This window comes from Cariama cristata, unplaced genomic scaffold, assembly GCF_000690535.1.
Source record: "Cariama cristata isolate BGI_N322 unplaced genomic scaffold, ASM69053v1 scaffold7242, whole genome shotgun sequence".
Lineage (NCBI taxonomy): Eukaryota > Metazoa > Chordata > Aves > Cariamiformes > Cariamidae > Cariama > Cariama cristata.
The window spans coordinates 1-16,871 of record NW_009604352.1 but is presented as its reverse complement, the minus strand read 5'-3'; the positions used below and the strand labels follow the sequence as shown (position 1 = coordinate 16,871).

The 16,871-nt window shown below is 40.0% G+C and overlaps 1 protein-coding gene across 1 annotated transcript in view; it reads left to right on the top strand.

Annotated features, from left to right (window-relative positions):
* Nucleotides 1–16,025, top strand: part of LOC104158002 (GRAM domain-containing protein 4-like) — a gene marked incomplete at its 3' end in the record, with an annotated part of 40,237 nt that extends 24,212 nt beyond the window's left edge. The window contains exons 3-9 of the mRNA XM_009695557.1: nucleotides 348–468; nucleotides 8,550–8,611; nucleotides 10,555–10,687; nucleotides 11,108–11,133; nucleotides 13,212–13,303; nucleotides 14,865–14,956; nucleotides 15,977–16,025. Coding sequence (XP_009693859.1) covers nucleotides 348–468; nucleotides 8,550–8,611; nucleotides 10,555–10,687; nucleotides 11,108–11,133; nucleotides 13,212–13,303; nucleotides 14,865–14,956; nucleotides 15,977–16,025 — 575 coding nt within the window. The remainder of the gene's footprint in view (nucleotides 1–347; nucleotides 469–8,549; nucleotides 8,612–10,554; nucleotides 10,688–11,107; nucleotides 11,134–13,211; nucleotides 13,304–14,864; nucleotides 14,957–15,976) is intronic.
* Nucleotides 16,026–16,871: the final 846 nt, after the last annotated feature.

The following is a 16,871-nucleotide window of genomic DNA, read 5'->3' as shown; positions in this document are numbered from 1 at the left end:
CTGCTGATTATTTCTTTGGGGAATGAAGGATATGTCACATTGTATTTACATAAAGGTAGCTTGTACCAAGGGCTTATTTTTGATACCTTGCATCTTGCAAAGAAAACTTTAAAATTGTTTTTCTCCTTGCTTTAACAACTGTAACTAAAAATGTTGTACATGATACAGCTGTGTGCTTTTTATGAAGTCTTTCTAGCCCTTGATTACTTGTTTTTTCTGGTGACTATTTGATATAGCACAGATTAAAAAAAAACCCACAACACCTATTCTGTCACAGTTAGATTTTAATTTTCTTATAGAAATACTTTGAGGGTAGCTAAATCTTCTTCTCCTCCTTTAATTAACAGAGGAGGAGCTCAGGAAGCTGAGAGAAGAAACAAATGCTGAAACGTTAAGGCAGGAGCTAGAAAAGGAACGGCAGAGGAGATTGGAACTGGAACAAAAAGTCAATGAAGTACTTAAAGCAAGGTAAGAGAAATATCTAAAGCAAGGTAAGAGAAATATCTTCACTGTAAAGCTGAAAGCCACTTGAGATCTCTGACTGTCTCTGAGGAGTTCTGGTGAAAGCATCTGTTTCCAGCCTAGGCTCTCTTAAAACAAATTCATAGTTCACAGGGAGAGAAGCTGTCTGTGTTTTCCTATAAAAGTACATCTTGTACAGCCACGTACACCCATGTTACTTGACCATATGTACTACCCTAGCTACAGAAGTGTCCTGACACTTTTCTAGTTGGGATATTTTTCATTTCACCACCTCTGATGCACTCCCTCTGCGATCTTACCTACATGGAGCTATCAGCGTGCACTGAGTGCTGCTGAATGCCAGAGCCTTTGCCATGCCATTGCATGTGCTTTACCTCTTCTAAACCTGTGTCGTCTCCAAACTGCCCAGTCCTTGTTACTCCTGTTCTAGGAGTTTGAGCCTTCCTTGCCATTGCAATGACAAATAGAAACATGCCTCCCCATACCACGAAGTCCTTTCAGCCTTGAGGACACCCACCTTGATGATGCAAAGCATCACATTTGAGGTTGTTTCTCTGTAGTCTGCCTAGCTGCATGGACTTTAGATCTTAAGACCGTAGCAGCTGCTTGGTGGCCTTGTTGGTCTAGACCACTTGCATATGTAGCTGCCTGTCTTATCTTCCTCAGCAGTAGCTAAGATTACTTGGCTGAGCAGTAGGATCTGTGGTGCACCATCAGCTACTGTCGTCAGGGGATAGTGCAGGCTGAGTTGGTAATCACATTCGATAAGCACTGACAGTTACTTAAAGGTGACAAGCAAGAACAAACAGGCAAAACTTTTTGCTTGGATATGAGGTTTCCCAGTGCCATACAAAGTCTTCCCAACCTACCACTTCCTTCTGTACTCATCCCGAGTGTAAAAATGCCTTTCTTCTGGCCAGACCAGCAGTCCGTGACCACTGGTATTCTGTAGCAGTGGAAATAGGAGCCATTTATAGGAAACATGTGAGCCTAGTTGCTTTCTGTGATCTGTTTACCTCCTACTCCTGTAGAATTCAAGAATTGTTTAGGTTGGAAAAGACCTTTAAGATCATCGAGTCCAACCGTAAACCTAACGCTGCCAAGTCCACCACTAAACCATGTCCCTAAGCACCACATCTACATGTCTTTTAAATACCGCCAGGGATGGTGACTCCACCACTTCTCTGGGCAGCCTGCTCCAATGCTTGATAACCCTTTTGGTCAAGAAATTTTTCCTAATATCCAATCTAAACCTCCCCTGGTGCAACTTGAGGCCATTTTTTCTTGTCTTGTCCCTTGTTACTTGGGAAAAGAGACTGGCCCCCACCTCGCTCCAACCTCCTCTCAGGTGGCTGTAGAGAGAGATAAGGTCTCCCCTCAGCCTCCTTTTTGCTAGGCTAAACAACCCCAGTACCCTCAGGTGCTCCTTGTAAGCATCCACAAACACTGTATTTAGGGGTATTGGAAAGTATATTGCTGCCTTTTCACTTTGGTATCTGTTTGCAGATCTGTTATCCATGAGTTTACTTAACCCCCTCTTGAAAGTGTTGAGGCTATCTACCACTGGAAGCTATGGGCATAATACATTACAGAAGTCCCCTTTTGACTCTAAAGAAGCAGTTTCTTTTCTTTTCTTTTTAACAGATTTCTTAATGGTTTCAAGAAGTGCCCCATAGTTACATAATTGTGAGATTTGGTGAATATCTGTTCAGCATTCAGCCTATTTACCACCCTTGATCAGTCCTTTCCTCTCTTACTCTTCTCTTCTGACTGAAGAGTTCCAGCTTTTCCAGTGTCTCCTTAAGAGTACTCCATCCCTTTCCTCAGCGCAGTTGCCATTCTTTAACTGTTTTGTCTTAAGACGAAGAGGCTGAGTTCATGCAGTATTCAGAGTGTGGGTTTGCCAAGGCTTCAGACAGAAGATAAATTAGGCCTTCCCTCTTATCCTCAGTACCCAGTACAGTGGGAAATTTTTTTAGCTGATGTTTCGCACTGATGTTTTTCCAAAATCCTTGGTTCCGTGCAAGGTCAGTCTGTGTGCAGTCTTGACCTGAGCTCCCAAGTTGCACACTTAGAAGGAGTTGTGCGAGGTCACTGTGGAGGAGTCTTGTTCCCAAGCCAGCCCCGTGACTGTGCACTGGGAAGGTGATCTGGGCGGCTCTGATCTGGGGGTTTTTTTGGTGACATTTTACAGTTGCTCTTACAGCTGGGAAGTGGGAGTGCATTTTTATCGCCTATGCTGGCTGGCCTGGCTCTATGCACGTATAACTTCCATTTTATGTCTAGACTGATGTTGCCTGGTTGAGTGGGCTACCAGGGACAGTGGAAGAGGACAAACTTGGACCTGTCTCCACGATGAGAGTATCTGTTAGCTCGATAACAGCAGTACAAAGCAATGAGTGTTGTTTTCTACTATTGGTAGGTAAAACTGACGCTTCAGGATACCTTCTTGTCTGTGACTTGCTGCCTTGAAGAAGTTACTTGAGATGTAAATTCCACACACTCGTCTTTAGCGCTGGCATAGGCCTTTAGGCTTTCTCCTGAGAGCAGTTGTGGGCTTGAGGTCACGCACAGAGAAGGGGGAGAGTGATCCCACCATTGCTGGGAGTGCTGGAGAAGGATGAGGAGCCATCTTGCTCTGCAGGAAGGTACCCATCATCCTGCCCTATTTCAGAATAATGAAGATGGCCCAGGGTCTGACATGGCCTACTGCAGCTTATGAGTACACATGTTTTACATGGAAAAGAGTTTGAAGGTCTTTGTCAATATGAGCGTCAACATCTGCACCTTGTTGGATTGTGGACAACAGCAAATCTCTAGTAGGCATACCATTGCTAAATTAAGATAGGATGACTTCTCTGCCTCAATGCTGTATTCCTGTTTAGATATCCTAAGGATTACACTAGCCCTGTTAGCTTGAGTTTTGCACTTGAGGATTACATTCAGCCAATTATCCCCTTTACCAGAGTCTTAGATTTCTAACTAGTCTTACTAATATTCCAGCCTTTTTGGGACAGGCAGGTATAAGCCAGATGACAACAAAATAAGACACTGAAAATTTTCCAGTTTCTACTCAGAAGAAAAATCAGGTTGCCTATGTTTTTCCTGAACTTGTGCACCATTGTGTGAAATTCTTTTTCACTGCTTTTTATCTTTTTACACTTCACTGTAGACATTTTAAAATATTTTTATTAGGACTGCAGGCAAAGTGTTGGCTGACACAAATACATAATAGGCCAAATTTACACCTGATGGAAACTTAACCTTCTGCAGTTACTTGCTTAATAAAATTATCTCTGCTTATGTCAACAAAACCAAATTCACCCTGCTTCTCAGATAATTTTTTTTATACAGTCTTTGAATAGATATGCATATAAACATGTTAGCAGGTACTCTTCTTTTTGCTTACAGAAGTGAGCTATTAATGAAAACCAAACCATGCTGTGGTGTAAGAAGGAAGAAACTATTTTAATATTTGCAGTATTCAAAAGTCTTTGAAGTAGATCAGTACATGTAGCTATGCAAATACATGCTGCAGTTTTCAGCAAGGAGAAAACAATGAGCTAATGATCTAGAGTTTTTTTATTTTTTTTTTTAGTGAAGAATATGGGCTTCTTTCAATGAGTTGCACACAGGGAGGAGGGAGGAGTGGAAGAAGAGGATTTTTAGTGGGTTTGTTTGTCATGTTGTTTGTTGTCTGCATGTCTGAGTATTCAGAAACACAGTGGCCTCAGCTGAAGTTTTCCATAGACACACTTTGGGACGTCCCAGCATTTGGTATGACAGCTGAAGTTTATAACATTTTGCTAGTGGAACAATGCATAAATAATTTGGAATAGTCTGTGTGGGCAATGCTTGTTTAGTGTAAATTGTGCTGTTGCTGCCTTATTTTACAAATTGTGAGCTAACTCCATCACACAGAAAAAAAAAAATTAACAAAAAAAATTTTGCAGCAAGACCTACCAGCAAGCTGTGACTTATGCAAACCTTTTTATTACTATCATTATGAACTATTTTTAAGTGGAGCAAATAGGCAATGCTTCTGCATAAGCCACTATTCCTTCTGTGTGGCTTATCTTGATTAACTCTTGTTGACCTCTTGTTAAATGACGTTGTCTTCCACACATGCAATTCTTTGAGCATGGCTGACTTTGTCCATAGAGAAGATGCCTGGGCTTGAGATTGCTCTGGAGGCTGGAAATATTCCCGCCTGGAAGGATCCCTTGTCAGGCTGGGACTCTGCACAGGTAGCAAGAACCTGAGACCCAGGTCAAAAGTTTCTTACCTGGCTGCCATGCTGTGCTGAGCTCGCTGACGTACATACGTGATTGCTGACATACCCAGTTGGCTGAACATTGTGCGTGTCTTTATTTTTAACTTAACAGGTTTGGTGACAGGCTGCTTGTGGAGTAGCTCCTGTCAAGTGTTTCTTTTTAGGTTTTCTTTCTGCCCATGAACATTTAGATCTTGTACAGCTTTGAGTTGAAGACATTTCTTTGGAAACCTTTTCTTTTGTTTCAGAAACTGCAGATTAGGATACTAGCCATGTAAAATCTGGATGAGAAGGGCAAAGACTTCTGAAGTGTTTGGTCTATTTTAATGGGAAGGAGGTGCAAAGCACATGAAAATGATTTATCTCAGTTTTGTGACAGCTCCTCAGGTTAAGAAGCCCTGCATACCTGAATGATACGTCTTTAAACTAGGCTGTCAAAGTACCTCTTTTATGCTTATTTTTGCATTTCTGATGTTGGAAGGTGCTTTTGATGGAAGTGCAGACGTGTTCATGTTGCTTTGAGCGGTAGGAAAGATGTAACAGCCTTGACTGGCTTCCACAACAGCTGTTGAAACAATGACAAGTTGCTTGTGAACTTGGAGTTAGGCCAAGTTAGAGTGGGAAAGTTGCTTTTAATATGTCTGATAACATCCTGGCAGCAACTGGACCTGTTGTGTGCAGCAAGTCTGGTGTTCACACCGTTGTTGGGGGAGTCTGTCGATTTGCATATGCCTCAACTTGCAACTGTATTCAAGGCCTAATATGCACAAACCAAAAAATGTTTGTTTAAGGTAAACGGCCTTCAGTGTCAAGGCTCACTTAACTTTTGTGTCGTACTTGCAGCTACAAAAATAATGCTTTGATGCTATTTGGTTGGGCAGCATTGAGTGGATGATGCATCAGGGTGTGCTGGTCATTTTTGAATGGTATATATGTACTGGTCATGAACAGCTCTAACATTCATGCTTCCCTGACTTCGGTATTTTTTAAAAAAAAAAAAAAGGCACATTTGTGCTTGTCTTCTCTGTTGGCTGAAGTTGCTCTTATCTGTTTTAGTCAGCCTGTGATATTAAATGGGTGCAATCTCTGGTTGCATAAGCACAGCCTAGACTCAAGTTGGGGTTCTGTTGGCATTACCAATCTCACCCTTTTAATGGGTGGAAAGTGTCATCCCAGAGGAATTCATGCAGCTTGTTTTCTTTGGTGCAGGCTGCGGTTAGTAAGCCCACATAGGTACATAGCCTTTTGCATTGATCGGGGGACCATTTATGTTTTCCAGCCTTTTAACTGATCTCTGGCATGAAGAGTGGTTCAGAAACTGTAGGAAAGATATTTCCTCCCTTCTGTCAGTGGTCTTGATGTACTGGCTGGTTGAACATGACCTGGTTTTGGGATTGAGCTTCCCAGTGGGTGTGCAAGCCTAAACAATGAATTCTGAGCTTCCTGGCCCAAATCTGTCTGAAGTGGCTAATTATAACCTGAATCACAGGTGCAGTAATGAGCTGTCATTAACCTGATGATTCGTAAAGGTCAGGTTCTTCATGGGGAAGGAGTAACAGGCAGATGGCAAGTAAGACTTTGCCAAAAAAAATGCAACAAAACAGCACCAAGAAGGGCCAAAGCCAAACCTTCATGTGCTCCTGGTGGAGTCCAGTGAGGTTGCTATCCAGAACTGCTTCTTGATGAGATTTTTTTGGATTTTTTCCCAAGAAACATGGGGAGCAATGACGCTGTGCTGCTTCTGAAAATATATCCCAGCATGTCAGAGGAAGACCCAGCCTGAAGGCTCTGGTGGTGGTGGGATCCCATCTTGGCCGTGTCACTGGAGCCATTCAGGTGTGACACCCCCCAGTGCCTTCGCACGACTGGAGCGGGTTGAGTAGCTGGCTCTTGGCTGTGTGAACCTGCTTGTGAATGACTACCTCCTTTCTACATAAATGTGTCTTCAGCTTCAATGAAACACGGTGACAGTGTCAAATTGCAGGTGAAAATGGAGCCCTATACGGTGTAACCATCTTACGTGCCGATACAGGAAAACAAGACACTGCTGTATGAGAGTTTGTGCAAATTTGATCATGTTTATTGCTGTCTGTCTTTAGGGAGACAGAACTGGAAATAGAGGAGATGCAAGGGTGTGGGGAAAGAGCAAGGAGAGGAGGAGTTCTTAGGTGAGGATCCCATGTTTTGTATAGAAACTGGGGAAAAATGTTACAGAAACGGAAGTTAAAGTTTAGCTAGAAGAAATAAACTGGTCGAATTTTAGATGGCTTTTGAAAAGGAGAGTTGCTGCAAATACAGAAACCATGTGGAAAAGTCCTGAAGAAGTGTGAAAACAAGTGGCTTTGAAAGCAGAAACCATTGAATTCAGCTTCTCCATAGTGATAGATGTCCAGTTATAATTTATAAATAGGTAAATTATTTCTAAATGTTTTAGAAATTAACAAGGATGTGGAAAGCTCATTAAATATGGGGGGTGCTTCGGAAGAAAGGGAGGTAATTAGTTCTGTAGTTTCTCTGTCATACTCATTGATGTATGCTGATGTTGAGACAGCACACATTAGTAATGGCCTTTGCCGTGTGCAGACAGTTCTTTCCCTAATGTACTTTCCAGGGGAACAGCAGGAGAGAGAACTATGTATCTGTCTATATTGCTGCAATCTGCCCAGTACAGTGGGCTCCCTCTTCTCACTCTCCATTTGCTGACCAGCATCCCACTTGATTCCCTTCCTGAGGAGCAAAAGATGAAGGGAACATTTGGAAGCACCTGTATTTTCTGATAAATGAGTGATAATGAAATTGCATTGCCGACATGTTTTTGTTTCAAGCAGTAATCTTTTCAATCATACAACTCCCTGTCAGGAAAAGCATCCTGCGGCTGGTGTTACGTTGTCAAAGCTGCTGCATCATTAGAAAAATCTTTCTGTAGAATATCTACATGGATGGCTGAAGACTTTTGGACTGAATCCTGAAGTATTCTCAAGACAGGTTGACAGTTGGAGGCTGTGGATAGTGAAATGTAATTTGAAGCCTTGCACACGTGCAGAATGGCAAAAGCATTTGTTTTCCAAAATCTGTTCACTTTTAATGGGTGAGAATATTATTCTTGACTCATTTTGAAAGATGAGACTAATGATGCCTGCTACTTGCCATATATTTTTCAAACATTTTTGTCTCGTTTTTTCAGACTGTTGTTTCAATTTTGCAAGTTTTTAAAAAGATATTTTTAAAGTTGGTTGGTATCTATGCATTTCAAGAGCTTACAACATTTAAAATAATTCTTGACACCTGTTCCTCTCATTGTGAAGATGAGTGATGTTTGACTCTAGTAATGGTGGCAGAATTCAAGGTTCATGCATTAAACTGTGGTTTTGTTCTAGTGCTGTGGTTATCAACTTTCCAGTCAGAATCTCTTTTCTTTTATTACTGTGGGAAAAGTCGGGACTCGGAAGAGTTTTCCTGGCAGGCATTGCAATGAATATACAACACAAACGCATAAGTAATGCAACAAATTTAATACTAAAATATTTAGTAGTTGTAAGATGAAATTGAGCTGTCGATGACAGCAAATGGCTAAACCTTACCTCTCCTTCCAATGGATGGTATTTCACTGGATCTTAAGTGCAATGTGCCATGAATATTTTGAATTTTGTGAAAGGGCATAGGTTTGGTTTTCTCTTGTCATGGTTGTATTATCTCAACTATGGAAACCATGGAGGTTCCAGTACTCTGTTTACCTAAAAGGGAAAAATTTCTTCATATGTAGCATTTCACATTGTTTCCATTTTCTTTGTAGGACAGAAGAGGTGCCTGCAGCTCAGCAACCTGCAAAACCACAGACACAAGCCAACGGAACAGGTAATCTTGGTCAGATCTCTACTAGCGGGTTAATTCCGTTGGATTTTTTTTCACCCCTTTCTCTTGATCCTTAGAAGATCAAGCCTTGCGGAAAAACTTGTGGGATCCTTAAGCAGGCTTCTTAAGAAGGGGAATATGAAAGACCATTTGAGCAGCTTTTTACGTCTCTGTACATGATTCTGCATTTACATTTTGTAGTTAACTTTGCACACCTGGGCAAGGAATTTGTTGTGTATTGTAAAGCCTTTAGGAATGTAATGAAACCTGTTGCCTGATCTCATCATTCTTGCATACCTTGCTGATCCTTGACTTACCAGAAAACAGGTGTAATACATGGAAACATGTTCTATTTTGTTCTCAACTGCAAAAGCTCTTTTATGCCATTATCTATATCGCTTTGTCCTTTTTCTAAAGGAAAAGATGATCTGGAGAAGGAATAAGCTTAAGACTTAGTCGTTTTTTGGACATCTGCACTGTCGTCTACATTTCTCAAGCTGCTGATTATTATGAATTCAATAACATAGTGATTTCTGAAAGAACTAAGGCAACAGTCAGATTCTAAGTCTTTCAGTACACTTAAGGTTTCCTCCCCACACCTCTTGATTGAGACTTAGGCTTTTAAATCTGCGGGTTAAATTTGAAGTTGCTTCTCCGGTACTCCTATAATGTCAATACTTTCTGTTATGTGAACTACAACCTACCGTTTTTGTCTGTCTTGTACACTCAAAATCTTGGTCTATTGTGAAGTATTAGCATGTGGGAAGCTACTTCATTTTTTTTTTCTTTTCAAATGGAAGTGTTCTCTCAGCTGTAAACTGTCACTAAATTCCTTGCTTTTCTAGATATCACTGTCATTCATTAATAAACAGTATGATTCTGTTTTCTGACCACCAGTTACTTTTTCTCACATGCTTAGAAGCATCATTTTGGCTGTTGTAGTTGGCTGATTCATCTTTCATGCCTCTGTTTAATCGTATCTTAACTTTATGGAGTTCTGTACCAAGTTTGGTCTTGGAATAGTTGTGGCCAGTGTCCTCTTCGTGACATTGCTGTATTGACCTACCATTCCAAAGAATAGTCTGTCTATTCCTTCTGAGTTACAGGTAAAGCAAAAGGTGATTGTTTTGTTCTCACTTGTGCTGCCTTAAGGCTTTTACCTTTGTATTATTTCCATATACTCATATACTTAATGTTATATTTTTCCACTGAAGCTGACATACAGAAAGTGTGCATGGCTTCATTACTTTGCCATATAAGACTTCCCAGGCAGTATTATGGCCGTATATTCCATATATAGAAAGTGACATATACAGCATGATTTCTGTAGCCTGGCTTTAGAAAAAAGAAAGCGCATGTTACACATACACGCACATGCACAATCTTTACAGCCTATAAATGGTTGGAAAGTGGTGATGAAAACACCTCTTGCAGAATCTTGCTTAAGTTTCCACCTCCCTTTCCTGTCAAATTTGTGTGGCTGCAAGGTGATTGTCCTCCTTTCTGCTTAGGAGTGTTTTGCTTTACACTTGCTTTTCTTGAGGTGACCCTTCAGCACAATAGGAATACTAAGATTTACGTCAATGTTTTGTCTACAGGAACCTCTTAACCAGAAAATGTTTTTACAGTGTTTTCTAAAAATTCTCCTTTGTTAGGATGTTTAAGTAATCTCTGTACTTCTGATAATAAGATGCTTCTTTGTGCCATTCTTGGAGCAAAGCAGGAGTCACCTTTAGTCTTGTTTCACCAGCTTAGTGCAGTCAGGGTTTCTGTGCAATGGTAGAAGTAAATTGCATAGCGAGTTTCTGTGAAGAGTGTTGGTGAAGGACTGGAGAGCTGTACGAAGTCTCCTTCCCAACAAAGCATGGTGTTGCAGGAACAGCAGCAGGCTTTGGATGAAGATGTTGTCTAGTATTATCCTGATACTTAGTGCTTCTTTTTTATAGATAAGCGTAGCCACACAGTCCGTTCAAGACTCCAGAAGTGGTTTTGTGACAAATTTGGGGAGTATGTTGAAGACTTCAGATTTCAACCAGAAGAGAATACAGTGGAAACAGAAGAGCCACTTAGTGCTAGAAGGTAAATCTCTTAATGTGATTGTGAAAAGTTGTTGACTTCTTTACAAGTCACTTTTTTATTTTTTTTTTTTTTTTACAACCTTTTACATGGTTTGATCAAGTGTTTGCATAAAAAGTAATAAAACTGAATGTATAGAACGATATCAAAAGGCTTGTAAATGCTATTTACCAGGTTCTGTCATATGCCTCTCAAAAACTTTGTACAAAGTCTTGGTTAGGCTGGAGAGCTTTTACATTGCAATTTTTGGTCTGATGCAAGGTAGGCTGTATTAGTTACTAGAAACACATTTCATAACGAGCAAGAATGAAGCTTTATGCACAAACATCTCATTTATAACTGAGCAGTATTTCAGGGACCAAATGTACACAACTGTGCGCTACTTGCCTATTTAACAAGTTGCTTTTATGCATTATTTTTCAGGTTGACTGAAAATATGAGAAGATTAAGTAAGTACTTAGTATTTTATTTTCTGGAAGTAAAAATAGTTCCTACTAACCCTATTGGAAAGATTGCTGCATTTTAAAATACAGTGTTTTGAAATACCTCTGCCAGTTCACGAGCAGAAATGATTCTGAAATCCTGAGTTAGTGTTTGGAGTGCAAACTAACTTAGAGGAGCAGAAGCTTGCCTTTAATCTTGAATTACACAGAGTATCTCTGAACTGAAAATGTAATGTTAGTTAAAATGTGTAAACATGTAACAAATGAGAACAGAGTGTTTGTCCAATGGCAAAAATAATAGTGTTCATACTCTTATGCCTGAGTTGCTTGTAGTTCACTTGCTAGTCTATTAGCTTATGCTTTCAAAGGAGGAGGGATTGGATGATGCATACCCTGAGTGTGTCTTACATTCGTTTCTCTTGGATAGCTGACAAATTATTTTGGAAGGTGGAGGATGCAAGGTGGCAGGTTAAACAAAGCAGTTAAGCCCTCCAAAAGTTTTGTGTAGCAAAGAATTGCTAGCCTGAAAAAAAAAAGGCTGATTCGTGCTCCAAATTTTTAAATTTTTGTAGGGGGGAAGGTGAAGTTGAAATAAGGGTCTGTAATCTCTGTGTAAGGTCAGTTTTGTTCTCCTTATTCTAATACTGGTATTCATTCTTTTTTCATTTGGGAGAATACTTGTGACCTGTTCTCCGTGGTGGACATGTGTTGCCTTCAGAATAATAGCTTTAAATAAAGCAGTATTAAACTTAAGCTTTGAGTGGTTCTTAAATTCCAGTAGGTGAGCCGCAAAATCTAGATCCGTGTTGTCCAAGGGTGCCTGACGACCACCCGGAGCTCTCAAGAGCCTTGTTGTCGCCAGCAGTTTACAAGTGTTGACCTTCACTGCAGGTTTGGTGCAGGGTGGTGAAACAGAGCAGATGGAAGCAGTGCTTGAGTAATGACCTCCTCCGGCACCTTGGGCGTGCTCTTCCACTTACTTCATCTGCTGCTTTGGTTGTGCTGCTGATGTTCAAGGAAATCTAGTCCTAGTTGTTTAATTACTTCCCATAGGAGTGTATTGAGGATAGCTGAATTTTGCACCAAACTAGGACAGCAAGTGGCAGGCTCTTGAGGAAAGCCTTTCAAAGTTGTGAGCTGTGCTGCAAATGAGAGTGGGTACTTCTGGGGACCCCTGTGCAAGAGGATTTGTCACTCTGCTCAGGGAAGGCAAAGCCGGTCTGTGTGTTCCAGCAGAGAAAGCAAAGGTCTTCTAGCAGCAGCCCTCTCCTGTTTTCTTGTATCCCCTAGCTAATTTGCCCAAGTGGTAAAGGAGCTTAGAGGAACAGGGTAAAGGTTTTTAGGGAGCTGAGGAGGAGCTCCTGTTGCTGTCACTGGCTGGCTGTGTGCATCTGTGCGTGGGAGTGACGCCTCTCCCAGCACGGGTTGGTCTCCCACGCAGTGACAGCGAGAGCAAAGGTCTGCAGAGGTGGGAGACAAACTTCTTCAGGGAGAGAGGTCCTGTGTCTCTTGGCTTAGGAAGAGTAAGCAGCAAAGTGCTACCAAGGGATAGACTCCTGCAGAAACGTAACCAAGAGAGATTTAGCCTGGTTTTAAGCTAGCTTGGTCAAGCAGCAGCAAGTTGTTCCTCGGTGGCTTGGAGTCCAGTCGGGCTGATGTACGTTGTTTTACAGTGGGATGAAATGACCTGTGCAGAGGTCTTTGAGGTAGTGTGAACAGGGCTCAGAACAGACTGCTGTCAGCATCCAGCATACCCTTGTAAAGGATATTGGGATTTTCTTGTTTTGGATTTGTTTGGGTGTGGGTTTCTTTTTTTTTTTTTTGGTCTATACTTAGGTCTATGCTTAAGTGTTTAGACATAACCTTTGTCTTGAATAATGCTTTAGTTTTTGGAAATACATTCCTTAACTAATTGTTCAGTTACATTGATGGGTTTCATTTTATTTAGTTTGGATAAGCCTTTTTATCATTACATGTGTTAAATATTCCTATTAAATTTCTAATTTGGTTGTTTGTCATTTACAAGTCATTTAACCACTGCCAGCTAATTCTAACAGTTGTGGTTTTTTTCTACTTCTGTTTAGAGAGAGGTGCCAAACCTGTTACTAATTTTGTGAAGAATCTTTCTGCCTTATCAGACTGGTATTCTATCTACACTTCTGCTATTGCCTTTATTGTAAGTTATCCTATTCCTCCAGGAGTAGTAACTTTTAAAATGTATTGTTTACTGAAATTCATTGAAACTGATGTATCTGAGTAGGGCTTGTGCCACAGTTTAAGTCAAATCAAATACCATAATTTCATTTAACACAAAATACCAGTAGTTGTCACTTCAATTATATTTCAAAGCCAGTTAAATTGTGTATTCTGGGTTTATTGTAGCATAGTTTTGTAACTGATAAAATAACTTAGAATGATCTGGGCATTGTTCTCTCATTTCTGGTTTCCTGTCTCCCAGTCCTGTAATTCAGTGGTTACTGCAGCCTCTGCAAAATCTCCTGTTGTCTAGGGCTGAAATGCTGATAGCAGCTATGTTTGATAAGAAGCTATCATTCACCATCAGTACTCTTTGCCATTCGTTAGGGTCATACTTACTGATGAGAGACAAAATGCCTTGATTTGGGTGTCGTTTAATGTGCAATCATCAGGTCTATGAGCTAAGTTCAAGCATTCCCATGCTATGTAAGGAGGTTTGCGTCCCACAAAGTGGCTTAACTGTCTAGTGGAGTTTTAGTTTCTTTTCCTTCTAATCGTTAATTAAATTATTTACATTATTTTGGTCAAGGTGTATATGAAGTATTTTGGTACCGAAGGAATTACTGGTAGTTGTAGCTGAATGAACCTGTTTGGTGAAAATGTCGCACACCTTTTCATTAAATGATCCCTCCCTGTGAGTTACAGAGCCTTATTTAGTGCTACTTTGCACGGCACAGCTGAAGCAATATTGAGGAGGAGGCGACATCCACCTCCTGGTGCACTGTGACTGTCCCGTCTCTTAATCTACTGATATTTTTTTTCCTCACCTCTCCTGACAAACCCATTCTTCAGATAAAAGCTGAAAGAAGGAACTTCAGTGGTTGTTCAGAAAGGTCTGGGACCTCAGAGCTGGAGCAATGCTTCATTTTGGGGTTATCAGTAAAAAGCCTAATATATCTCGGCAGGGAGGCTATAGTATCTGTATTTTCAGAAGCTGGGAAGGGAACAGAATACCTTTTGAAGCACTTTGTGTTCATACTTGTTAGGTACTGTTTTCCTGCAATCTTTTTAAGCTTGGTGAAAATTGGGGATCTAATTGACCTTGAAATAATAGAGCAAGAGTTTGTCCTGTTGCCCTGTATGGGGCTAATTTCTACTGTACCATTGCTTCTGCTGCCATAGGTGAGGTTAGACTGTATCATGGTCATGTAGCAGATTCACAGACTTTAGGTTTACTTTTGTTTTCCCCCTACGCCTTCATGTAGTTGCAGCGTTGGAAATACTCAATGCTCTCTCTCAAGCAGCTGAGAACTAGTTATGTGTCATCTCTGGAGATTTGGTTCAATCTTAGTTTTGACTTTACATTCATGAATGCAGTGCTGTTGTCAGTCATGAAGTGGCTAAAATTTATTAATTTTCGTGATCTGATTTGCATGATTCTGAACCCAATAGTACAGTGGGAAACGGTGTTTCATGTAACTCACTGTACCCTAGTTTGTAATCCACATCTCTCTTTTTTTTTTTTTCTTCTTTATCTGCAGATTTACATGGATGCTGTATGGCATGGCTGGGCCATTCCTATGTTCTTATTTTTAGCAATTTTGAGATTGTCCCTAAATTACCTCATAGCCAGGTATTTACGTAAATACTAGATTATTCTCTTGTAACGCTTTGCTTGAAAGATGTTTTATTTGTCTTGCATTGAGTTGTAAACTGTTACTTTTTCTGACCTTGTGAGTTAAGTCTAACAAAGTGAAATTCAAACTCTAATATCCTTAATTTCATTGCTCAATTTCTATAATTTTTTACTATTCTAAGGAATTGTCTTTGTATCCTGTGACTTGGGTCATCATAATTGATGCTGCATGCTCTCAGACAAATCCCTTGGCACGCTGAAATTCTAAAATAAAATTCTGCAGCATTTCGAGTAGTTGGAGAACATCCCCTTAAATATTGAAGCCTGCTGCTTTTCCTTGGAAAGAATTTTCACCTAAAACTGCCTAAAATTGCAGTTTTGCCTTTTCCAATAACTCTTGGCATACTTTATTCAAAGTATCTTCAATTCGTCAATTCGGTCTCTTATTAAAAATGAAGAATTTTTTTTTTTTTAAATGTGTGTTTTCTGTACTGAGAGGATCTTTTTAAAATGCTATTTTAGGCTGATGGTGTTTTCCCCCTTAAAATGGTAGAGAGAAACCTTAATGTGCATATTTTAAAATAATTTTCTGACTTCTTAATTGATATTTACTGTCTCACACTCTATTCTCTGAAAACTGCCAGTAGCAGATAGGCTTCTGAATATGTTGATGTAATTTTGTTCATATGAAAAAACAGGAAAAAATATTCCTAATTATTTATTCTCTACACACCATTCACTTTTATTGTAAGACCCACAAGCAATGATTCTGTGTAGTATCCACCTAGCTAATTTTTTTGTTGTTTTTTTAAATGTGTATACCTTTAAAGCTGTCTGTGGTTGGCTACTTGTGCTTTTGTTATGTTGTGGGATCTTTGTTAATTTAAAGGATTATTTTTTTAAAAGCCATAAGTAAGTCCTTATTGCAGAAAACTACTTTTTACCTCTTACAAATAATTCATGTTGGCAGGTGGAGAAGAAGTATTTGCTCTCTTTAACTATTTCTATAATTTTTAGGGGTTGGAGAATACAGTGGAGCATTGTGCCTGAAGTTTCTGAACCCGTGGTATGTCTTTGATCATCTTGGCCTGTATGCCTATGTTAAAAGTCGAACCTTTAAAACCTTCCTCTGTGTTTATGTGGGTAGCTGTGAAAGGAAGGAAGGAAGAGCAAGGTGGAAATGAAAACACTACAGTTTTTTTCTCTTGCAATTTAGAAATGTTCAGTGGCAGCACTCTTAGGTTTGTGTGTTTCACCCTAAAATATTCCAAACTTGAATCATGTTTCTGGAGTCAATGTTGATATGCCAGCTTGGGACAAGTTAGATCCTGTGGGATCTTCAAGAAGCCTTGCATTCTTTTTTCTTTGTAACATTTTAAAATTAATGTTTGCATACCCTGCTTTAAGCAGGAAGGATTTTAAGTGTTAAAGTAAGATGGAGCTCTTTGAATTTGAAACCTTTTGCTAAGACTTAGTTAGGCCTTGCTTCCAGGATAATTTTGTTACTCTTAAAAGGCCAATAATCTATTTAAAGAAGTTTAAAAGTTCTAGTTGTAAAACTTTTAACAAAAATGACATTTCTGTGCTATACCAGAAATAGGTCAGTTTAATCACAAAATCATTTAGGTTGGAAAAGACCTTTAAGATCATTGAGTCCAACCATTAACCTAGCACGGCCAAGTCCATCACCAAACCATGTCCCTAAGCACCACACCTACATGCCTTTTAAATACCTCCAGGCATGGTGACTCCACCAGATCCCTGGGCAGCCTGTTCCAATGCTTGACAACTCTTTTCGCAAAGAAATTTTTCCTAATATCCAATCTAAACCTCCCCTGGCACAACCTGAGGCCATTTCCTCTTGTCCTGTCACTCATTACTGAGAAGAAGAGACCAACCCCCACCTCACTAC